This window comes from Astyanax mexicanus, chromosome 17, assembly GCF_023375975.1.
Source record: "Astyanax mexicanus isolate ESR-SI-001 chromosome 17, AstMex3_surface, whole genome shotgun sequence".
In the NCBI taxonomy this organism is placed as follows: Eukaryota; Metazoa; Chordata; class Actinopteri; order Characiformes; family Acestrorhamphidae; genus Astyanax; species Astyanax mexicanus.
This window is the reverse complement of record NC_064424.1, coordinates 26354307-26379167: the sequence shown is the minus strand read 5'-3', so window position 1 is coordinate 26379167 and position 24861 is coordinate 26354307. Positions and strand designations below refer to the sequence as shown.

The 24861-nt window shown below is 38.5% G+C and overlaps 1 protein-coding gene across 1 annotated transcript in view; it reads left to right on the top strand.

The window, feature by feature from the left end:
- LOC111193926 (lipoxygenase homology domain-containing protein 1-like) overlaps positions 1 to 24861 on the top strand; it is a 59400-nt gene that overhangs the window by 30898 nt on the left and 3641 nt on the right. Inside the window, exons 21-41 of the mRNA XM_022676412.2 lie at positions 40 to 191; positions 308 to 441; positions 2092 to 2252; positions 2426 to 2530; positions 3794 to 3922; positions 5996 to 6160; positions 8257 to 8438; positions 8927 to 9043; positions 11710 to 11872; positions 12806 to 12960; positions 13801 to 14010; positions 14669 to 14792; positions 15624 to 15826; positions 16756 to 16941; positions 18248 to 18375; positions 18465 to 18582; positions 19952 to 20129; positions 20900 to 21085; positions 21848 to 22018; positions 23655 to 23793; positions 24331 to 24486. Coding sequence (XP_022532133.2) covers positions 40 to 191; positions 308 to 441; positions 2092 to 2252; positions 2426 to 2530; positions 3794 to 3922; positions 5996 to 6160; positions 8257 to 8438; positions 8927 to 9043; positions 11710 to 11872; positions 12806 to 12960; positions 13801 to 14010; positions 14669 to 14792; positions 15624 to 15826; positions 16756 to 16941; positions 18248 to 18375; positions 18465 to 18582; positions 19952 to 20129; positions 20900 to 21085; positions 21848 to 22018; positions 23655 to 23793; positions 24331 to 24486 — 3262 coding nt within the window. The remainder of the gene's footprint in view (positions 1 to 39; positions 192 to 307; positions 442 to 2091; positions 2253 to 2425; positions 2531 to 3793; positions 3923 to 5995; positions 6161 to 8256; positions 8439 to 8926; positions 9044 to 11709; positions 11873 to 12805; positions 12961 to 13800; positions 14011 to 14668; positions 14793 to 15623; positions 15827 to 16755; positions 16942 to 18247; positions 18376 to 18464; positions 18583 to 19951; positions 20130 to 20899; positions 21086 to 21847; positions 22019 to 23654; positions 23794 to 24330; positions 24487 to 24861) is intronic.

Sequence of the window (24861 nt, the reverse complement as noted above, 5' to 3'; positions counted from 1 at the left end):
TGATGCTGATGTGTGTGTTTGCGTGTGGACGTGTTTTAGAGAACACGTACGAAGTCCACGTGTTTACCGGCACCATGTGGGGCGCCGGTACAGACGCAAGTGTATACATCAACGTCTACGGGGAGATAGGAGACACTGGAGAGAGAAAACTCCGCAAGTCCAACCACCTCAACAAGTTTGAGCGTGGACAGGTGATACTAACCCACCTTCAGTTCAGGCACACGTACAGAGCACATAACAATCATATCGCACACCAAGCACAATCACACACACCTATCTGATCGATCTGATACTGAATCCCTGTCAGGAGGACGTGTTCTCCATCACAGCGATGGATCTGGGGCTGCTGAAAAAGCTACGGATTCGGCATGACAACAAGCAAGCCAACGCCGCCTGGTACCTGGACCGGGTGGAGATTGTAGACTCAAAAGATGAAACAACGTAAGTACTTTACATTCACATACACTTCACACACACGCAGCTCACACATTCATCTAAGAACTAACTGCTTCACTATCCATTGCCACCAAAATTGTTCTTTCTAATAAATGAGGGTGGGGCACAATATTGATTGTGTGATAAATTGTATAGTTTTCAGTAAACTCGGTCAAGTTAATTTAGCAATAATACATGAGAAGGAGTGCTATAACATCTAATATTAGCACTGCTGTGCTGCAGTCCATTATACCGCAGTTCCATTATCGCTGTTTATTAAACAATTTTGAGTTAAAGAGGATTAGAAAATATGTTCTGGTTAGGTTATAAACACTGTAGCTGTGCTGTTTGGTAAGAGCCGCACCGTTGCTTATGTACCGGAGTAAAACACAGAGAGCTTTGGTTGCAGTGCATTACCAGCTGATAACAGCACTCATAAAACGCCTCTCAGCCAATCACATTACAGGGTTGGAACTAACTGTGGTACAAATAATGATATGATAGGGTCGATAATGATATTTTTTGCATTCATGTAGTTTTGTTCAATTTTTTTTTCTGTAAGCGCAAATTACACAGTTAAAGTTTAGTCTAATGTAATGTAATTTTGTAATGTAAATGTGTATTTGCAACAGAACTAATCTAATCTAAGGCAGTTTATGGCTATTTTGCAACATTGGAATAATGCCAAAATTGGAAGGGTTGCAGTCAGTGTATATGAGAAAGCTAAACTATGCAGTTTTGTGTACATTGTTTCATATTGTAAGTATCACAGAATCCCAGTATTGTGATATTATCATTATTATGAACAACGTATTTTGATAATATTGTAAGATGTCATATGATTTCCACCCCTACTTGTGAGTCTTTATATACATATTAAGTTTTTTTCCTGCAATTTTTGGGGTTCTCTCATGGTTGGAATTAATATACTGTGACGGCGCCCCTGAGGACCGTCAGCTTCATTGTTTCAGCTTCATTGTGTTACAGCATTTCTCATTTTAAGTCTTTGTCTTATCAATTGTTCATTTTCAAGATCTTTTGAAGTGTCTTCTTACGTATCTTAATTCTCCCAAGCCATTATTGTTGCTTTCTTAGCATCAAGAACACAAGGAGTTGAAGGCTGAAGGGTTTTTCCACCTTATTTAGGGTTTTTTAAGGGTTAAAGGGTTTTTTGAATGAATCATGGTTGTTCTTAAAGATTCCTCAGGATCTTGGGGGTTTCTTGTAGGTTTCTTTTGCTCCTTCTCATTGGTTTATCTCCCTGTTCTTATTCTTAGTTGTAAAGGGATGATAGTAGTGTGTTTCATCTCTGTGATTTTTTTTTCAACACATTCTTAAAGTTTTTTATTTTAGATTTTATTTTTTCAGGTTAGTGTTTTTTGTCAAGCTCTTGAAAAGAACCATTTGTGACCCTTGCTTCTTCTCAATATTATATTCTTAGTAGCCCTAGGTTCCTTCTAATGAGGTCATCAACGTATTGTTCAAATGTTCTGATGCTGACACCAAAAACTCATCCTGACTTTGATTTCTGAACTTTTTATTTCCTTTTTTTTTAATTGCAGACTGAAACGTTTCCATTGTGCACCTTTCATTCATTTTTGGTATGGGTATTGCATTGATCGTATGATAATCCTCCTGTGTTTGTGTGTGTGTCAGGTATTTTTTTCCCTGCCAGCGCTGGTTAGCGGTTGATGAAGACGATGGGCAGCTGGCGCGTGAGCTCGTTCCAGTGGACGAGGCCTTCATGAACAAAGAGGTGGAGAATGAGGACGGTGTTTCCATATCGACCTCCGCACAGCTTGGACTTGAGCAGAAAGGTCAGATGAGACACGGGGTTGTGCCGCTGTTGAGTAAACATTCTATAAATGACCCTTCCTCATCCCCATCACTCTAGTCTGCATGAGTTAGGTTTCTCCCTTAAGCTGTTGAGCTGTTCAGTGATGTTCTGTTAGCAGCTGTTCTAAAACAAAGTGTGTTTGTGTGTCTGTAGCCATGTCAACCACATACACCATGACAATCAAGACAGGGGAGAAGAAGTATGGTGGAACTGATGCCAATATTTTTGCCATCTTATATGGGACCAACGATGACACAGGTAACTGCAGACTTTAAATACTAAACCGACTAAAAATACTAAAGAGAGTTCATCTTCTGCTATTTCAGTATTATTTCACGTTTTTACACTTATGGTTTGTATGCTCATGACTAAATTACTTAACAAGTTTTTTAATTTGGGGCTTATGACTCTGGCTTAATGACTCCAGCTCCGGTTTAATTTCAGAAAGTGTTAGGATGAAATTTTCTTTGCGGCTGTAAAACCAAAAAACAGGTTTAACCCTTGTGTGGTGTTCACATTTTAGTTACTCGTTTACTTTGTTATTTGTATTAAATTCAGCAAAATGAAGCAATTTTACATTAAAATGCTTTACACATGCTTGCTTCACCTAAATTGCAAGCGATATTAACAGCTTACATGGTTAATATTTTCCCTTTACCTTTCTTATGTTACATTTCTTTCAAAAAGGGCTACTCTTTTTTTTTATTAAAAAAAACTCAAAATATGAGTAGAAAATTTGTTTAGTTTCAAATTTACAAATGAAGCAATGTTTATTAGCCCTTGGTCCAACATACTGTATGTAATATGAATGTGTAGGGGGGGGGGGGGGTGTACAGTGTGTGTTTATCGAAAATGTGTTTTGATATATGTTTTTCACAAAAAATGACCCAATGCCAATGAGTTTGAGTTAGAAAAAATATTTTTTTAGTATCATTTGATGAAAAATGAAAACATCACACAAGGGTTAATATTGGGATTGCAATCCAAAAGGATAGTCAAAAAGCCAGGCCAGGCCAAAAACATAAACAGCAAAAACAGGCACACAGGGACCGAGACAAGGTAAAAATCTGACAAAAAAGAAACAAGCAAAAAAATCTAACAATCACAGCAAAGGGGCAAGACAAAAAGAATACATCCAAAAAAAGAAAAAGGTCAAAAACAGGCTTTAAATAAACACAGAGCAATCAGACACAGGTGAAGGGAGTCACTAATAAGTCAGCTGCAGGGGATTAGGAATCAGGTGACAATGAGCCTAGAAACTGTCTATAGTTGGTTGAAGAGGAGCATGTGACTGTGGTGTGAGAAGGAGTGTAATTCTGGGTAATGCAGTCCACAGTATCAGTAAAGGAAGTAAGTCCAGGGAGTGTGACAAAAGGAAAAACACAACTACTATAAAACGTTTTCGGGACTAGTGCATATTAGTGTCCAGTGTTAGCAACAATGTTGCAAGGTGGTTGCTGTGGTGTTGCTAAATGGTAATATAAGCAGTGGAATGTGTTTGTTCTGTATCTGTGTTATTAGGTGTTATTAATCTGAAGGCCTCTAAGAATCATAAGAATAAGTTTGAGGTGGGGATGATTGATGAGTTCACCATAGAGGCGGTGGATATTGGTAAACTCAAAAGAATCCGCATCGGACATGACAACGCCGGTATGCTCACCTACACACTCACCTATACCCATATTAACACTCACTCCATCTGCGCTTTATCTCAGTTTACCTGTACTTTACTCACCTTTACCTGTACTTTTACTGTGTTTACCTGTACCTGTATTTTAACTTATGTACTCTACATATACGTTCCCTCACTCATAAACTGTACTTTTACAATTGTACAATTGTACATTCACTCACCTGTATCTATTATCAATCTACCTTTAATTTAACTCTCCATGTTTTACTTTTACCATACGTATGCTTTTACTGTAACCTGTACAATCACTCAAGTCTAGCTATACTTTTATTTTTTGTCAAATACAGATATCAGATATGGACATACAGACTTGTAGATGTAAACGTGTATACTGTATATTCACTCACCTGTTCCATGGGTGGGGTGTGTGTATGTTGGTGTGATTGTGCATTTGCATGTGCTAACACTGTAACGAATCGCTGTTCTTTTTACAGTAAAAAATAGAGGTATATTACATATATATATATATATATATATATTTAGTCTACTAACTAAGTTGAAAGAGTCAAGTGACTCTTTCTCTGTTGAGGTTATATATATTTTTATAAGACATTAATAAAATATATTTAATATACATTGGTAAACACCAGTGTACTATGATCAGTCACTAGTATACTAATAAACGGTGTTCGATTACATTGTTTTTGCCAGTAATACTTTACTTGAAGGGCGGGCCTCATGGGTTTGACAGCAGGATAAGGCATGTATAGCACTCATGAATGATGCAAGGCTGATAAATATTCATGTATGCAAATGCAGACTGGCTATGTCTTCATGCATCACAGACAAATGACGCTTAATGTATGTTGACTAAACCTCAAACTGTGTATGCATTTGTGAAATTGTTGCATCATTGATGATATCTAGGGATGGTCTGAAGGCCATTTTATGTGCTCTGAATACGAAAGCTTGAATTCTCATTTTCAGAACTATTCTTAAGAACAATAATAAAAAAAATGTAGGTTTCATAATTAGACGTAATTTTAAGTGTGCAGTTGAACAAAAAAAATTGTCACCCTTATTAAATTACATGTTTTTTCATTTTTATTCAAACTTTTTAAAAAGTTGTTGCTTTACCTTTGCAATATTGCCAGTGCAATTGACAGCAGCCCAGTTTCAAAACATCATGCATCCACATACAGTTGGCACAGAAAGGAAAGTGTTCTATTAAAATCAGTGCAGTTCAGTGCAGATTTGCTGATTGTGGTCAAAAACTTTTAATATAACTATCAGTGCACTTGCTTCCAAAACTCATCTGGCTTATCAAACTGTTAAAATTTCCTTCTTTTGACTCATCCGCTAAGATTATGTTTTCGTGAGAAACACTGCACAATAGAACAGTTCACCTCTATCTTAATTCAGCTTAAACATGCAGTTTTGTTGGCAGTTATTTGGATTTGCCTAAACAGAATATGAACAGACAATGGAATTGTTCGTGTGACTTCCACAATTCCCCTGAATAATCATTTTTGTTTCTTACTGACAAGCTGAAAACACCTCTTACTGGTGGACTGAATCAATTACTTTGGAAATTGTCTAAAGGAGCTCATGTTTGATGTGAGTGCAGCCCAGAAGATACCAGAAGAAAATGACAACTCTGAGAAGTGTTACGGATTTGGCACACCACTTTAGACCAGTTAACCTCTAAAAACAACAATAATCTTGTCTAAAGTGGATTTAGCTGATATTTTGTGGATACCTGCAGTTTCATTTTTTTCATTTTTTTTTGGCAAGATAAGCAGACAGAACTTCTGAACTCTGAAGGAATTCAACAAAGGAAGATCCAGGTACTCAAACTATTCAGAGCAGCCCTAGTGATGTTATACATGTCTTATAAGCGTGACAGCAAGTCCTCGACTGGAGCCATTCAAGAAAAGATTTACTGTTTTCTGATGAATCCCCGGGTTTGTCAGCCTTGGCGTAAAATATTACAGACAATTATTTACAGTGTACGTGTGCGTGCATATGTGTGTGTGTGTGTGTGTGTGTGTGGATGTGTCTATGTGTTTGTTGGTGTGTGTGTGTATCAGGTACTTCTCCAGGCTGGTTTCTGGACTGGGTGGAGATCAATGCTCCATCTTTGGGGCAGCTCCTGCGTTTCCCATGCGGCCGTTGGCTGGACAGAGCAGAGGATGATGGAGCCACCTTTAGAGACCTTTACCCTAATGAGCTGCAGACAGAGCTATACACACCTTGTAATGTCCCACACAAACACACACACACAAACACACACCTGCTTTATAAGTTACGCCTACGCTAAAGCATTATACTCTGCTTGGCCAAAAAAAAAAATCTCCACCTGGATTGAACTGAGCAAATAATGTGGGGTTGCTGCAGTTGGTCTGCAGGTTTATGTTCAGCAACAGTATGTGCTGAAAGAATTGTCAGCTGACTACCCGAATATACTGAATATAGACCAGGTGATTCCATCAATCGACATTTTCTTCCCTGATGGAATGGGCATATTCCAAGATAACGATGCCAGGATTCATGGGGCTGGAATTGTGAAAGAGTGGATTAGGGGGCGTGAGATCATCATTTTCACACATGGATTGTTCACCACAGAGTCCAGACCTTAACCTCATTGAGAATCTTTTGGAATGTGCTGGAGAAGAATTTGTGCAGTGGTCAGACTCTACCATCATCAATGCTGCTGCAAGATCTTGGTTAAAAATTAATGCAACACTGGATTGAAATAAATCTAGTGACAGAAGCTTATCGAAACAATGCCACAGTGAATGCGAGCTAAATCAAATCTAAAGGCGGTCCAATTAAATATTAGAGTGTGTGACCTTTTTTGTTGGTGGCGACTTTTTTTTTGGCCAGGCAGTTTAGCTTCACTATACAGGTGTTAATAACAGACTGACTCTAAAGTAGTGGTGATTTTGTGAGCACAGGACCAGAGAAGAGCAGATAATAATTGACTGGTGGTCAAGATTTGCTGGATTGGCTGGGGTGAAAGCAGGGAAAACAATAAAATGTGCTGGGCAGGATGTAGAAACTAGTGAGCTAGAGAGTGTGGATAATATAAATCAACATGAGCTTAAGTCTGTTTCAGTGAAAATGAAAGTATTATTTTGCACAATTAAGTGTGGATAGAGTTTAAATTTATTTGAGAAATAGAAATGTTTATGCATTAACAGCTGTCCAGAGTTAACTTGTTCACTAAGAATTCCTTCCCTTCACTTAGCTAGCATGACAACAAACATTCTGTTCACCACAGAAAACACTAAAATCTATCTGACTAAACTACCCTTATAGTTAAATGTTTAGACGAGGATGATATCAATAAAAAGAGTTCTGTTTTATACTAGCTAGTTAGCTATTTTGTGTAATTAACTATCAAGACTGGTAAACAACACTATTGCTGGATTCTACATGGTACATATACAGAGACAGAGTTTTACAGAGCTCAGTATAGCCATTTGTATCTAACTAACCTGAGAACTGATGAAAATCTGAGAGAAGGAGGTCTTAGTTAATTAGCTAGCTTTAGATAATGCTAGCTAACAGGCTAACAACTAACAATACAGACCACTAACATTAGCTAACAAGCTAACAGGCTAAACGCTAACAGCACAACACAAACCAATAACATTAGCTAACAGAATAAATGCTAACAGCACAGAACAAACCACTAACATTAGGTAACAGGCTAACTACTAACTAACAGCACAAACCAATAATGTTAGTCAAATTTAGTGAGCATTAAGTGAGCATTCCCATCCTGTAGCTGTCTTCAATGTACATTAATACTTGCCTGTTTTAGTGAGACACAAAACAGAAATTTGGTACATCAGACATATTTATGAAATACTGTCTTTCTTTGAAAATATATTTAAAATGTTTTAATACTGCTTTATACAGTATTACTTTCAATCAGATCTTAAGTCTCAACATGTGTTCAGAATACGCATAAAGATGGATTTGTGTCAGAATTCCCAAATATTCCAGATATTGAAAACAGTTGGAACATAATTCTATGGTCATGTCAGAATTCCAACAGCTATATCAGAATTTTAACAATCATGTCAGAATAGAAAAAGTTATTTTCCAGTGACTTAAGAGTCCAGATACAGCTCTAGAACAGAATCACTACCTTTAACTTAAGAGGGGCTTGTTAACCAGTGGGGTAGAAGGTTGGTAATATAAAACAGATGAGGTAGAGTCTGTTTCTACTTACATGAAAGGACTACAGTAAAGAAAAAGAAAAAAAGCTAATTGCTGAAGAGTTAGCCTTGTAAGTGCTGATGTTCCATCATCTGAACTTCCCTGCTCTTCTCTGTTCCAGATGTTCCATATGAGATTAAGGTCTTCACCAGTGATATCTTTGCGGCGGGGACGGATGCTGATGTTTTCATCGTCCTCTACGGTCAGAACGGTGTTTGTACATCTCAGAAATCCCTCTGTGTCAACAAGAGAGAGCGGCGCATGTACTTCGAGAGAGCAGCTGAGAATATGTTCATTGTAGAGGTAAAACCTGTGTGCAGATATTGCAATTTTTGGTTAATATTGTGAGCAGCTTTGGAGATGTTTTAATGAACACAGTGATGAAAAAATACTGATTTTTGTTGAGTTGAATATGTAATGAGTGGCACGATACTATTATTTAAAGTCTGATATGAATACTGCAGTCTTGAGTATCTGCTGATTTTTCACCCTTCGAATTAAACTATTTTTATGCATTTAAAGGTTAGTGTAGGCTAATGGATTATTTCAAATAATATTTTTCCCCTCCAATATTCGATCCAGTGATTTTGGCTGGTGTAGAACTGAAAACAATACTGAGTAATGGATTTGCCCAGATATAAAAGTGTGTTGGGCATCACAAACATTCTGAAGGAGCTTATTTCCATATTGGTATTTATCATACAACATAACCCAAGTTTGGTTCCTCAAGATAAAGACTTAATCTTAATCTTAATTCTGTTTTGTATGACTGATACCTTGTATCCCTGCAGTTAGAGGATATAGGTGACATAATTGAGAAGATCCGGATTGGTCATGATAATCGTGGTGTTAACGGGGGCTGGCACCTCGACAGGGTGGAGATCAGAAGACTTCTAAGAAAAGGAAAGGTATGTTAAAACTCTAGAGTACAACTTTCTCACTTAAAAAATACAGTATACACAGTCTTCACCCTGCAGTGAAGTGGAAAATCTGAAACTGAACAGTCTCTAAACAAATACACCACAATGCTCCGCTTTTCCAAATTCCTTAGTGTTGGAAACATATCCTTAAACCATTAAATTAATGCAAACACACTATTAGGCTTATTAGATTCATCAAAAATGGGGTTAAGAGTGAAGGAATAACTACTTAATTTGATCCTTTAAAAAACAGGAAGGATACCAGAAGGACTCTAGAAGCAATTGTGTAATAATAACAGTTTTAATTTCGATAGTATTAACAATGTGTTCAGTAGCAATTAATGTAAAGTATTTGGTGTAGGCCCCGTCATCAGCCCAGTTCTGCAGCATATAGACCCTCACAGATCCTGCCATATAAAGGAGGCAGGGGCAGAGCCAACCCTTAGGCAGCCAGCGGGACCAATCTGGAGGCGGATAAACAAAACAGTGCCTGCAAGCATAGAAGGGTGTGTAAAGGGAGGTCTTATAAAAGACAGGTGGAAACAGGTTAAACTGGTTGAGATACGAGTGACAGGCACTGGAGTTTCCTGCTAGAACTATTGCTAGAACAGTCTATTTAGAATTCCAAAAATCAGAATATAATTTTAGATCTAAACTAATATCTGAACATGCACAAAACAAACTATAACTGTGTCAGAATTTCAAAATAGTGAAAATTCCAACAGTCAAATACTACAACAATACACTTGTTACAACAAAACCCAGCAGTTCAGTCATGATTTTATTGTGCATACAGCACATAGCTTTAAAGGGTTTGGACTAGAATAACAGATTCTGATTTATTGTTACCAGCTGAACTGCACAATTCATTCCACATACTACTCTTTAAAAGTCAGAATTCCAATTAACAACTGAAATTCCAAAAGTCAAAACTCTGGAACAATTTGCTTGTTAAAACCCCCTAACAGTTCAGACACAATTCCAAACAGCAGTTCAGAATTCCAGAAATTATTTTGTTATCCCACAAGTTGCATTACACAATTCCAAAACTTCTGAATACCCAGTTGGAGCAGAAACCCCACAGTTGGCTTAGGATTCCAAACATTGGCTCAAAATTTAAACACCTGGGAGCGAATCCTAATGGACAACTCCGAATTCCAACATTTTATTCAGAATAACAGAAATTATGTTCCAGTGACCCGGGATTTCAAATACAGCACTAGATCTGGGTCTAGAATTCTCATGGCTGGCATTTAGTGTGAATTCTTTATTCCCTCTGGTGGCTGTAATCCACCCATTCTATTGACCCACATGCGGCGTGTGCCCAGTCCGTCTCCTTGCCCGGCCCGTTTGTCTGCCCGGCCTGTCTGTCTGACTGTCTGTACATAATTAGTTCCACTGGCTGCTGGTCTGTGACCCGTACAGTTATCTCCTGGACAGCAGACAGGCCCAAAAGCCTGAAAACAAGCACTACAGCAAACCGGTGTAACCAACACTGACACACCATGCCTCACAGATCTGCTGCCAGTGGCTGAGAGTATGTGTATATTAGTACAATTACTGTAATAATAGGAAAGTGTTTTTTACACTTCTCATTATAAATGTACTATCGCATGCTTTGGAATTTGGATCTTATGCATTGAAGTTTAAAAATCATGTTTCATAAAAGTCTTGTTTCAGAATTAAAATAAATATCACACAAGTTTTTGAAAAATCACACACACAGGAATGTGAAATACAGCTCTGGAAAAGATAAGTTTAAAAATAAAAGTTTATTTAATTTTATCAAATTGAAAACCTCTGAAATAAAATAAAGAGAAAGATGGATGATCACAAACCATCAAACCAAACTGAACTGCCTAAATTTTTTTGCACCATTTTTGACTGGAATAAAGTTATTCAAAAGCAGTGTGTTAGATTGGTGGAGGAGAACATGCCAAGATGCATACAAAACTGTGATTAAATACCAGGGTTTTTCCACCAAATATTGAACTCTTAAAACTTTATTAATATAAACTTGTTTTGTTTGCATTATTTGAGGTCTGAAAGCTCTGCATCTTGTTATTATTTCAGTCATTTCTCATTTTCTGCAAATAAATGCTCTAAATAACAATAGTTTTATTTGGAATTTGGGAGAAATGTCCATAGTTCATGAAATAAATCAATAATTTTCTCTCAAGTGGTCTCTTAATTCTTTCCAGAGCTGTATTTTGGTACTTCAGCAGATTAAGGTGCTGTCATTATGATCTGAGTTTTGCTGGTTTAAACTCAATCACCTCATCACTTATAGTGTAATATTGCTGGCCAGAGATGCTGCATCAGCAGCAGTTAGAAATAAGGCTGTAATTGACTTCATCTGTATTGGAGTGTTAGGAGTATTACTAGTGATATGGTGACTTGATGTATGAATGGTGATTGGGTAATTGGCTTTTCATTTCAATTGGGTAAAAAAGGGGGAAAAATTTAAAGATTTATTTAAAATTTCACACGCTTTGGAATTTCAGCTGTTTTAAGAAAACTCACACATTGGTTAAAAAATATTATATTATGACAACCCAACTCAAGAGTGAAATACAGCACATGGCTTTAAAGTGTTTGATCTTTTTGATCATTGTGGATTGTGTATGTGTCTGTATTGATGTACGTGTGTATAGGGTTCCGAGACGTGCATATTTCCATGCGACCGTTGGCTGGCGACATCAGAGGATGATGGAGAGACGATTCGAGAACTCGTCCCCTCTGACATCATCATTGAGAAACTGTCTCGAGACGGAACTCTGAAAGTGATCGAGACTGAGGTGGATGACGCATTGGAGAGTATGTGGGACATGTTTACCTGTCCATTCAGATTATTTCTGCTTTATTTGTTCATACACACATACTTTATTATGTCATAGTCTTGGTGCAATTATTATTTGTGAATTGTTTAAGACATTTTTACAGCGAAGCCTACAAATGTAGCAATAGAAAAATTCCACATCTCTTATTCACACTCATCGTTAAAGAAATAGTTGTACCCAGAAGGAAGTGTTGGACTGCGATGCTTTTTAAAAAGAAAATAAGTTTTCAATAAAGAAGCAATAAATGATTAAAACATTTAGGGCCTTATTTTAGTGATCTATAGGTGAGCTGAGCTGTTACCGGTGAACCTCTCTCCATCCTCACCCCCCCAAACTCTGCCTGACTGCTCTCACTGACCAGCAAGGCCAGGAGCAGCTGCATCTCTAACACGCCCAATACTCACTTTATTGGAAACTTCGCTCCACCTGGTGGGACTTGTTCTGTAAGTGTGCTGCTGAGACTCCAAACAACCAACCTTGATACTGTGAATTGTGCTTTTATTTCCAGCTAGAAAATGTGCATCTCTCTCCTCACTGCATTGTATACGTTTGTGCTGAAAACGTGACTGAATTGTCACGTAGGCCAGTTGTCACTCCCTGAGATGCAAGAAGAAAGCAAAATATATATCTTTTTACTAAGGAAAACTACAAAAGTAGTGACACAGTGACTCACACAGTGATAAATACTGACAAACTGTTGGCCTTGCTACTGACAATGGTTGCTTGACACACAGATCTGAGTCAATCCATGACTCCAGTCTTGCTCTAATAACCACCAGTTTTCATTTCTGCCCGTTGATTCCTTTTGAGTGCAACTATTGTTTTGACGATTTGTGTCTTCTTTATGCAATTTCTGCTTGATAATAATGGTAGTTGTACTGGTACCATTTTATTTTATGTATGTGTTTAGCTCATACATACTCAGTGACCGTAAGCACAGGGGACATGTACGGAGCGGGCACGGATGCAAACGTCTTCATCACCATGTATGGAGACATGGGGGACACAGGGGAGCGCAAACTCAGCAAATCCGAGAACAACAGGAACAAGTTTGAGAGAGGATCGGTAAGATACTCACACAGTACACAGTACACACTACTACTAGGTATGGGCTAGGGCATCCCCTAGCATTGAGCTGTGGAGCACTGAAACTCTGTTCTCTGGAAATATGGTGCTTCATCCAATACTTTTGCCATGAATTGAGAAGTTGTGGAGTGCAGTGCAGAGTCTAGTAGAAATATTTCTCTGGACAGTAGAGACAGTTATTTCCTTTAGAGAAATTACAGATGAAGTCAGAAAGCAGTGAATACTCTTTCCTACACCTTCAAGTGACCTTTGAAAACTGGAGAAAACTGATACAGGAAGAGTGTCTGGCTGACCCACATGGCAACTCCTTAATCTCAGTTTAACACTGGACTGTGTCAGTTTCAGCAGTGAAGAGAAGCCCTAGAGGTCTGAGAGGTGAAGTGCAGTAATAAAGTCTAATTGCTAAGGTGAGAAAATTAAAAACTATTTTGTCTGGGCCAAACAGCACTGCTAATGGACAACTAAAATATAGCAGTGTTCTAAAACTTTTGACCGGTAATGTAAACTATTCAACTTTAAGAACACTATACCTTCTGTACCTGTACCTTCTGTTAAGCATGTTGGTGGTAGCATTGCTTTAAAAAATGGACTACCTTCTTCAACATAAAATTGCTAAAAACACACATTAAATAGTAATTGTAATGGATAATGCAGGCTAAAACGATCCAAATATCCAACCAGAATTACACAGAAGCCTGTTTATTTCTATCTAAAGTGTCATGTTAAGGTTTAAGTTGCTAAGGGACATTTAACAAAATAGTGGGTGTGTTGTATGTATCATTCTGACTGACTATTGGCTGCTACCTTCTGATTGAACAGGTGGACACATTCAGCATTGAAGCAGTGGACCTTGGACATGTGTTTAAGATCCACATCCGCCATGACAACAGCATGCTGAGCCCCGACTGGTACCTGGACCAGGTAGAAATCATCGACACGGATACAGATGAGGTGTTTCTCTTCCAGTGCGAGCGCTGGCTCTCTCGCAACAAAGAGGACAAGCGCATCGACAGATTCTTCTACGTCAAGGTGAATGTGTGTGTATGTGTGAAACCTTCACTCCACACATGTGCATATTTCCTTCTCATGCCACGCTCTTATGCAGTAAAGTTCATAACCAATAGAATTAAAATGAGTGGTGTCAAGTTTTATTTTAATACCTAAGTTGTGCATAAAACGTAAGTGTAAAGCATCCCTGGGTGACTCTATATAAAGACTCTGTATAAGTGTGACTTTATTCATTCATTCCAAAATTAAAAATGTAAAAAAGTTGTTCACATTGCAAAATAAAACCACTAATATGTCACCCGGCTCTGTAAAAAGAGTAAATGAATTGAGCCAAACTTATTTTTCCTTAAAAGGTGACTTGCATAAGTATTGAGAGCAATAATTGTAAATTAATCAGTAAGAAACTGATATGGATTTGACAGTGTTTTTTTTTTATATATTTAAACACTCATTCTGATTTTTATTTATTTAAATCTCAGACTGTTCTGTAGAAATGCTTGCTACTTGCTTCTGGCTAGGACTGATACAGAGATTCAGATATTAGCATAAATAGAATTACTTTTTGGTGATGTGTAAGAATGTAGCTTTGAGTGTTTCATCCAATGACTCTTATAGGATCCTTAGCTTAGCTTAGCAAGACTTGCTAGAAAAAAAAGGAACCAAAGTCTTGTGTGTGCAGGATTTTGAAGGAGAGAGAGAGACTGCGTTCTGTCCTATAAAGAAAGTGACAAACCTGGACAGCAACATGAACAAGAAGAAGAAGATGAAAGATGAAGAGGAGGAAGAAGAGGAAGAGCCTTCAGGTGAGCATAAACACACACACACACACACACACACACACACACACACATGCATGCACAAAAACAAAAATCATTGTACAACCTCAATCACAAAAAGTTCATTATTGTTACATTATTAATTTCCAAATTTAGCAGATCCTGAATTTTTTAGCCATGTCTTTGCAATGAATGCAACATGTGGTTTTACACTGTATACCCACTCCAAAACACAAATTCCGCTGTGATATAATCTATGCCAGATCCCAAGAAAAGTCAATGCTACTTCTGAGCATAGTGCCAAAACATGTTTTAAGTGGCATTTTTGAATGTAAATGTGTAAAGTAATGGTTTTGATAAACATTGATTTTTTACATTTTCTATATTTTCTCACACATTTGTTACAAACTGACGATTATTTTCTCATCTTTGTTCCCCAGAGTTTTTTAGGGATACTGCTTTTATAATAAATCACGGATATAATCACCTATTGGCCTGTTTAAAATCACAGCATTATTTATTTGCTGAATATTTATTTATTTGACCTTATTACTAGTCATTAATTGTCCCATTTTTTGGAATGTGTTGCAGGTCTCAAATGCAGTAATAGATGTATAGATTATAATACATTCAATATAATAGTTTAGGGTCATCCTGTCTGCAATACAATAAAGCATATATAAGCACATATACTATACCACTTTTCAGGGTTTTTTTTTACATTAATTTTTCACACTATCCCAACCTTTTTTCTGATATGAGGTTCACGTCTTATACACACTGCATTACAATATTTCCATGACTGAGTCAGAGTGTGTGTGTGTGTGTGTGTGTGTGTGTGTGTGTGTTTGTGTATAGTGATTCCGTATCACCTGACGCTGGCGACGGGTTTGGATCAGGATGCGGGGACAACCAGTCGTGCCTATGTCATCATTAAGGGACCCAAACAGAAGCACACAGAGCGTCTCTGGCTGGATACGAAAGGGAAAAACTTTTCTCCGGGAGGACTGGACTACTTCACCTGTTATGGGACAGATGTTGGAGAGATTAAAAAAGTGGAGGTTTGTGATGTATTTAAATCCTTCAAAACACCACACAACTTTAGAAGTGGTATCAGAAATATAAACAGACTGGGGAACTCCACTGGGGTTTCCTGATTTTCATGGGGAATGAACAAAATGTCCATCTCACACCAAACAACTATGTATTATATACGACACAACTGACTGGTCTGACCCATAATAAAGAGGTCATAAATCAGAGTCTGAACCCCTCGCACACACTTCTCGATTCTCTCTTATCTGTTGACTCCAGCTGTTGATTGGCCAGACTTAGAATTGGGGCTAAAACGTAGCATAACCCCGGCTTTATAAATCTTAGCTAACAGGAACGGTTGAGGTCTGTTTAAGATCTAGAAGAACAGCTGGTTGGACTGATGGAAAGGCTAATCAAACTCTTTTTAGAGTGTGGTGTGGTGGTGCACTGTTCTACTGTGCACTGACACCACAAATACACAGATATGACCTTCATGTAAAAGACTCCTGCTTTTATTGGAGTAACAGTTTTTTGGAATATTACTGTGAGGATTTGATTGCATTCGGTAGCAAGAGCATTAATGAGGTCATCCCTACATCACACACAAGTAACCAACCCAACCCAGCTCCACAGCTCAATACTGTGGGGGGATTTAAATCATTTGGCCCATTCTGGCATTAGGCATGGTGCCAATATGTTCATAGTAATATGCTTAATGGAGTCCTATTCTATTGGCAATACTTATATTCATGGACTAGACACTAGCTGTCTGCGCATTTACACATCTGTGTCCATTAGAAGGTGTGTCTACAAACGTTTGGACATATAGAGTATATTAACTAGGGGTGCTCAAAATCACAATTTGATTATACTTTATTGAGATTTTTTTTGATGATCAGCTTCTAACACGTGTGTGTGTGTATATATGTGTGTGTGTGTGTGTGTGTGTGTGTAGCTTGGTCATGATGGTGCCACTTCAGAAGACTGTTGGCTGGTGGAGGAAATCGCAGTTGCAGTGCCAACCAAAGGCATGATGTACTCGTTCCCATGCAAGTGCTGGCTGGCCAAAGACCGGGGGGATGGACTGACCGCTCGAGTCTTCAATGTGCTGGATGCTGAAATTGTTAACATCTCACGGAAGGTTTGCACACACACACACACACACACACACACAAACAGCCCAAATCCCATATTAAAGCACATACTCAATCCCATTTCTCTTTTGTACCCCTGCCCTTTTCTTTTGAAATTCTCCCCGAAGAATTGGGACAATCGGTCAAGCACCCAAAACAGATATAGGTATAGCAGTGGAGCGCTAAAGTTCAGCAACCTAACTGCTTCTGGTAACTAGTTAACTTTAGGGCTTTATCATATGTCTTCAGAAAGAGGAGCAGGTGGTACAGCAATTAATTATTATTGTCCATTCCTTAATTCCTTTGTGATAGGGAGTAGAAATGAGCTTTTATTAGCTTTTACTTTATTTTATTCTTTTATTCCACCTTACATGCTGCAGCCTATACTCTTTGTTGCACTATTTAACATGAACCAGGAAGCTGGAATGAACTACTAGTGATTTGTTATGCTTGTTATGAAGAAAATGGCCATAAAACATGAAAACTACACATTAATCGATGGTTATTTAGTAGTTATTATAATTATTAACAAAGAGTTTACTCAAATTTGTGGGTTTCTTTGGTCGCTTGTGCCACTGCCATTTTGCGAGTGATTCCAAACCTCACTTAAAATCCTTTAATTTTTCCAAAAATTGACAGTGTGCCTTATAATCCAGTGCGCCTTATGTATAAATTCTAACAGGTTGTAAGGAGCAGTAAGGCCACTCCACTGAAGTACAGAGTTATACAAGAGTTTCAGTTTAGTGTCTCCAGTGCTAAAGGCTGTGTGCCCCAGCATTACCATTAGCCGCTAACCGTAAGTATATTGGACTGTAGTCTGCGTGTTTACCGTTTTAAAACAAGGTACAATGAAACAAACCGTTAGCTGATAGCGGGTTACAGAAACACTCAAGGTTCCTTAGTCTACTCTCACTAGTGTTAACCGCAGCTGGCTAGCACTACTAACAGGGGCTAGCTAAGGTATTCACAAAATACAGGAAATCTAGGCTTACTGTAAATAAAAGTGCTTTACTCACCCAAATAAAACAATTTCAGGAGGTAAATCTGTGTAGATTAACATCCAGCGCTCATTTGACTTTGAAAGAAAAGTTTTGTTTTTTAAAGAATTACAGTTTTGTAATCCCCAGCGTCCCCCAGCGACCTGCTGAATTAGAAGAAAACATGGCAAAATCCTTGTTTACTTCAAGTAGGATTTTTTACTAGTGTCACTTAATGCTCCATAAATCCAGTCCACCTTATAGTCTGAAAAATACGGTGTTAATGATCAGTGGACTATTCCTGACTTTAAGTTCTTGTTGACTTCTCATCTTCCAGGTGATCTATGAGGTTACCGTGGTGACAGGGGATGTCCAGCATGCCGGGACAGACACTCAGATCTACATCACAGTGTATGGAAAGTATGGCACATCAGAGGAGATCCCACTGCCTAAACTAGAGGACAGGTACACACACACGTCTCTGTGGATACACACATATCCCGAAACACACTGTAGCACAGAGGGTGAAAGCTGGGATGTGTGTGTGTGTTCAGGTTTGAGCGTGGCCAGACTGACATATTTAATCTGGAGATAGAGGACATCGCTCCACTCAGGAAAATGAGGGTCCGCATTGATGGCACTGGAAGCAGACCTGACTGGTACCTGGATAAGGTATATGTGTGTGTGTGCAGGGGTGCAACTACATACTTTTTAAGGTGTATGCGAACATAATATCGGCAGTATAGTTTGCATAGTATAGCAGAATATCAGTTATGTAATATAAAAACAGCGTTGGCAATCCCTGTTCTATAACTTTTTAGTTTTATGATTCACCATCTACTTACTTTTTATGATCCGTTATATTGTAAGTACTGCACCTGTCCTGCAGGTGCGCTGACAGAAAAAAAAACATGCCTGACTAGTGTTCATTTTGTTTTTTGATGTGTATTAGCAGGGGTGTTGCCTGGGTATGTAAAAATCTGGGTGAGTTTATTAGCTGAACAGTTGAATCTGGTGGAAAACATACAATTTTAGGGCAGAGACCAGGGTTAAGAAACTCGTTTAAACTAAGTATAGTACTAAATTCTGGCTATCCACAACATCCAGCTTCTAGCTAACTGGTTAGATAAATACATTTTCGTTAATTATAGCTTACAGTAATCCTGCAATCCTAAATTAATAAAAACACAGTATTCATTTGAAAATGAAATAGTTATTGGCTGATTAGGTACATTCTCAAATCTTGATCTGTGTGTTTTGATTCAGAGTTGAGTTTTTTAACCAGCTATCAGCAACATATTATTACAGATTACACGGATAGTTCAGTTACCTTTCTTTTAGAAAAATCGCTGTATATCCAGATATGTTTTAACATCAGCGCTGAAATCCGGTGCAAGAACTCAAAAACCCTCAAAAATCCTCAAAAATCCTCTCCAGAAAGGCGGTGGGGGGGCTGGGGCGGGGGCTTCTCTACTTGCCCACCGCGCTCTGCAAAACCAACAAGCTGATTGGCTGTTTCTCCTGAGAGGCGGAACTTTATTCTTGAACTCGCTCCGTGATTCGCGTCAAGAGATTTTCCATTCACAGCGGACAGCAGCCTGTTTCCTCACTAATAATACAGCTGAGCTGATCGAAATGATCGGGGCTACTGGAAACCCAGACCAGGCGACGCCCCTGTGTATTATCATACATGAACAAACAGCTCTTACAGAAAATGCCGACTAGAAATAATTGTCCGGCATCGATTTGGCGCCCCATCTAGTACAGCGCCCCTTTTTGCGCCACTGTGTGTGTTTAACCCCATAGCACTAACACTAATGCAACCACCTGGGATACCATAGCAATCAATGCTAAAGAAGTTTTACCCTTTTTACAATGTAGGAATAACTTAGTAAATGCCTGGAAGTGAGAATCGTATACACTGCTACACCATTCCATGTTTTCTTCAGTACATGTCATTTTATTTGTAGTTATTATAATAATTAGTTGTCATATATCATGTGTTTATACATGATGTGTTTCTGTGAATGTGCTGATGTAGATCATTCTGCATAACCTGGAATCTGAGGAAGTGGCGATGTTTACATACGATGATTGGCTGTCTCGGGCGTTCGGACCCAAACACTCACTGGTGTGTGAGATGCCTGCAGTTATTGACGATGAGGAAATGGTGGAGCTCACCATCTACACCGTCTCTGTTAAAACCAGCGATACTTCAGGTATGCAACTCTACATATATTCTATATATGGTACACCACAGCTCTGTTTTGATCTTGTTTTGCTCTTATCTTAGTTCTTTTGGTTCCGGTTTTGTTCACTTGCCTGGCTCTCTATGTTTTTCCTAGCCTGTTTGTTTTGTTTGTTGAAATCCGTCTTTCTATTTTTATTTTAAGTAACAGTAACAGTAAGACTCAGCTTTTGTATAAGATAATAATAATATAACACAAACAATTAGCATATAAAATCTACCACAAACCTAAAGTGCATATACAGATCTGGAGAAAATTAAGAGAGAACTTTAGTTTCTGAATCAGTTTCTCTGATTTTGTTATTTATAGGTATATGTTAGAGTAAAATGAACATTGTTGTTTTATTCTATAAACTAAAGACAACATTTCTTCCAAATTCCGAATAAAAGTATTGTCATTTAGAGCATTTATTTGAAGAAAATGGGAAATGGCTGAAATAACAAAAAACATGCAGAGCTTCAGACCTCAGATAATGCACAGAAAACAAGATCATATTCATAAAGTTTTATGATTTCAGAAATCAATATTATAACCCTGTTTTTTAATCACAGTTTTCATGCATCTTGGCATGTTCTCCTCCACCATAATCTAACCTTCCAGACAAGGTGTAAACCAGGAAACCAGGAAATGATCTCTATAACTCTCTTTTAAGCATTAAGCTTTTCATTAATTCAGTCAATAAAGTGATGAGAGGATAAGAGGAGATGCTGACTTGCGATTGGTTTCTTGTGATGTTTTAGGGGCTGGGACGGACGCTAGGGTGTGGATGATCATTTTCGGGGAGAATGGAGACACAGGAACGTTTGCTCTGAAGGAAAGCAACAACACCAACAAGTTTGAGCGCAAACAGACCGACACCTTCCGCTTCGAGGACATCCTCAGCCTCGGGGAGCTCTCCAAAATACGGGTGTGGCACGACAACACGGGTGAGCTGCTCAGAGCCAGAACAACTGATGCAAAACTGTGTCAAAAAATGTGAAAATCTGTCCAGGTGTCTCTATAGGGTCTGACTTTAGAAGCATTTTCACACCAGCAAAACTTAGTCCGGTTAAAACGGACTCTGGTTTGTTTGTACCCTTAGTGCAGTTCGATTAAGCAGGTTTTAAAACATCATGTGTGGATCAAAATAACCAGACCGAGATCACCTCCACTAGCAGGTCTCGGTCTGGTTATTTTGATCCACACTTGATGTTTTTAAACCTGCTTAATCGAACGGTAAATAAATATACTCCTTTTATCTAAGCTAAACTCCTGATAAGGTGTGGTTAAATCTTATATATTTTAGCCAGATTACGCTAACTGCCAGAGCTATGAACAAATGCTGTCTCTGTTCCATGCTGTTTACATGCGTGGTCTGTGCTGCATTCATTACACAACCCATTAAAAAAATCACTGTGTTTAAAAGCGCAGTGGTAAATTTTCAGCGTTCAGTGTTAAAGCAGCTTCACACTGCACAGATATATGTGCTGAAACACAGAATCTTCTCTGTATATTTACTTTTTTTGCTCATGTTCCAGACCAGTTCCAATGGTGCACATTTTGGTGCGTTTAGGTTTATGCCTGTGCGAAACCAAACCAAACAGGGGGAGAAAATGCTCAACAGTAAGAGAACTCTTCAACTGATCCGGACCAAAGAAACGAACTACAAGTGTGAAAACGCCCTAAATGTGTGTGTGTGTTCTGAGCAGGTCCTGCTGCTGGATGGCATCTAGAATATGTTGACGTACACGATGACATCATGGGCAAGAAGTTCCGCTTCCAGTGTGATCGCTGGCTGGCCAAGAACGAGGATGACGGGCAGATCATGAGGGAAGTGGCCTGCGCCAACAATGAAGTGCTGGACTTTGACGAGAAAACCAGTGAGAAAATCACTACATCCAATACATCCAGAAGTTTGTAGACATCTTCTCTTTCAGTGGCTCTTTTGAAATTAAGGGGATATGTTGTATATAGGGGGTTGTTTAGCTTTTACAGCAGTAAAGAAGATTTCATTGCATTCAGACAGAAGAGAGCATCAGTGAGATCAGGTACTAAAATCGGATGATTAGTCCTGCCACTCCAACTCATCCGTCACTCCTGGAGTAAGGCTGAAAGATGATATTGCATAAAATTATATTGCAATATTTTCTTGTCTTGCATTATGTATCGCTATATACAAAAATACCAGATTTCAAGATTTCTCCCCAAATCAAAAATCCAACATTTCGTGGTACCAATATTGGCCAAAGTCTGTTTAATATTGGAGGAAAATACACACATTTTCCAGGGATTCATTTTACTGGGACATAAAAGGGACAACAAGGAGACAAATCTTTTTGCATTCTTTTATATTTTCACTTGGGTCTCAATTGCCCCAATAAACACTCCAACCACCAATAAAATCCATCCTTCCATATTTGTTGAATCAGTGGAAAGAGTTTGGTGTCAGGAATCATATGCTTCTATAAGCCGTTTGAATGGCTTACTTACTCTGACATCACAATAAGAAAACCTGCAAGGAACCACCCTGGCTCCACCCCTCAACCCCACCCACTAGATCAGTTGAAGATTTTGGTTGAGAACCTCAAACAGTATACAGCAGGATTAGCCAGCAGACTTTGTCTGATGGAGGGATCTGTACCTACTGTGATGTAAGTACTTTGAAATAATGATTTTTGTTAAACATGAACTAGCTTGTTCATGTTTTGATTTTTAGCACAAGCTAACAATAACATGTAATCAACGCTCAGTGTAAACCTGAGAGAGCCAGCAACAGCTTATTTGCATAAAAGTTACAGCGCCCTTAAACCATTCTGAAAATGACTGAAACTGAAAAGAATAGTTAAAGATGGTGAGATATCTTTATGTTAGAGTGATTTTGTGCAAAGAACGCCATGAACGTGTTTTATTTAGCCCATAGACCATTAATTCTAACTTGTGTAAATAGAGGTGTAATATGTCCCCTTTTCTGTTCGATATAAATGATTCAGTCTTTATACTTTATATTTTTATATATTTTTTTGCCATTTTAATCCAAATAATTTTGGTTGAAGAATGTCCCTTTTGTATCAGACAGGTTGTAGCATGACATATATGATATAACTTGCCTATTATACCTCACACACCACACATTGCACTAGTAATGCTGAAACAACAGATTGTGCAGCCCTATCCTGGAGACACCCTGCTCTGCACATTTTAGTGCTTTCCCTGTTCCAAACACAGATGATTTAACTAATCAGCTCATTAACAAGCTCATTCAGAGACGGAAATCAGACCCACATTAAAAAGGAGGCACTACAGTTCATGTTCAGTTCCTGTCCCATGACTTTTGTCATGTCATAGATTTCATACATTGGCTAGTGGGTGGAGGTACATCTCAGTTCAGTTTGTTTTCTTATCACTAGCAGCTACGTAAACAAAATTTTCAAGGAACTCAGCGCCGTGTCTGCTTCTGTCCCGCCCAGACAATGAAGATGAGACTCTTATATTTGCCTGTGCTATCTCCTCTCTCAGAGTACGAGGTCATCACTACGACAGCGGACACAGACGATGCAGAGACTAAAGAGAATGCCTGGATCATTCTAGAGGGAAAGAAAGCCAGGTCCAAAGAGTTCGTGATGGAGAACTCCACCAAGAAGAAACGATTCTTGCGGTAAAAAAGTTCTGGAATGTTTTACAGATGATAAAAAGCAGTCAAATGGTACACACTATGGGCATAGGCAAAGGTAAAGGATCGGGAGTTTGCTGGGTTGAATCCTGGTCATGCAGCTTGCCATCAGCAACCTGTTTTTTGGCCAATCTCAGATGTGTTAAAGTTAACAGATTTGTTACTTCGAACCCTTTTTTGTTAACTGTCACTTATTCATTACATTACAAAAATGGCTTTCAGAAATACTTTTCTATCTTCTTATAGTCCTCTCCAGTTTTATGTTCATCATGTATTTTATTGTTAAGGAAGCTGCTTACAGAAGCCAAAGACTGCTTATTGTTGGGACAAGGTTTGAAAATGACCACTGCATTAGGAACATATTTCATATATTAATTTTATGTACAAAACTTTTATTCAGTTGCCCTCAAACCCATCTCCATCCAACATACAGTACAGTAGGAGTTGTGGGTTGAATGCAACACAATATGGAAGCTAAGATGTTTATAGAGTTCTACAGCTGTTTGTATATGCATTTTTTAGGGGTGCCTCAGATAGATTTGAGTTTTCCTCAAAAGAACTTGGAGACATCGCCAGCATCTGTCTGGGCCACAGCCCCAAAGATGGTAAGAAGAGTAAGGTGGAAGCCTACTGGAGAGTAGAGGAAGTGGTCATCACAGAGAAGGAGCTTGGCAACAAGTGAGTAACCTCTGACACCAAGGCCCATCCCATTTCTAATTTGTACCCCTCCCCATTGTTTTCAGGTGAAACCCTTCCCCCTGGAACAGAGTTAAGAGATGAAGTCTTCCCCCTAAGAATTGGGACAACCAAATAGAAGCACTCTATACAGATAATCAGCTCTGAAAAATAATTAATTGACCGCTTAATTTACCAAATTGAAAACCTCTGGAATATAATCAAGAGGAATCTGGATGATCACAAGCCATCAAACCAAACTGAACTGCTTGAATTTTACACACAGAGTGGCATAAAGTTATACAAAAGCAGTGTGTAAGACTGGTGGAGGAGAACATGCTAAGATGAAAAGATGAAAAATGTGATTAATACCCAGGG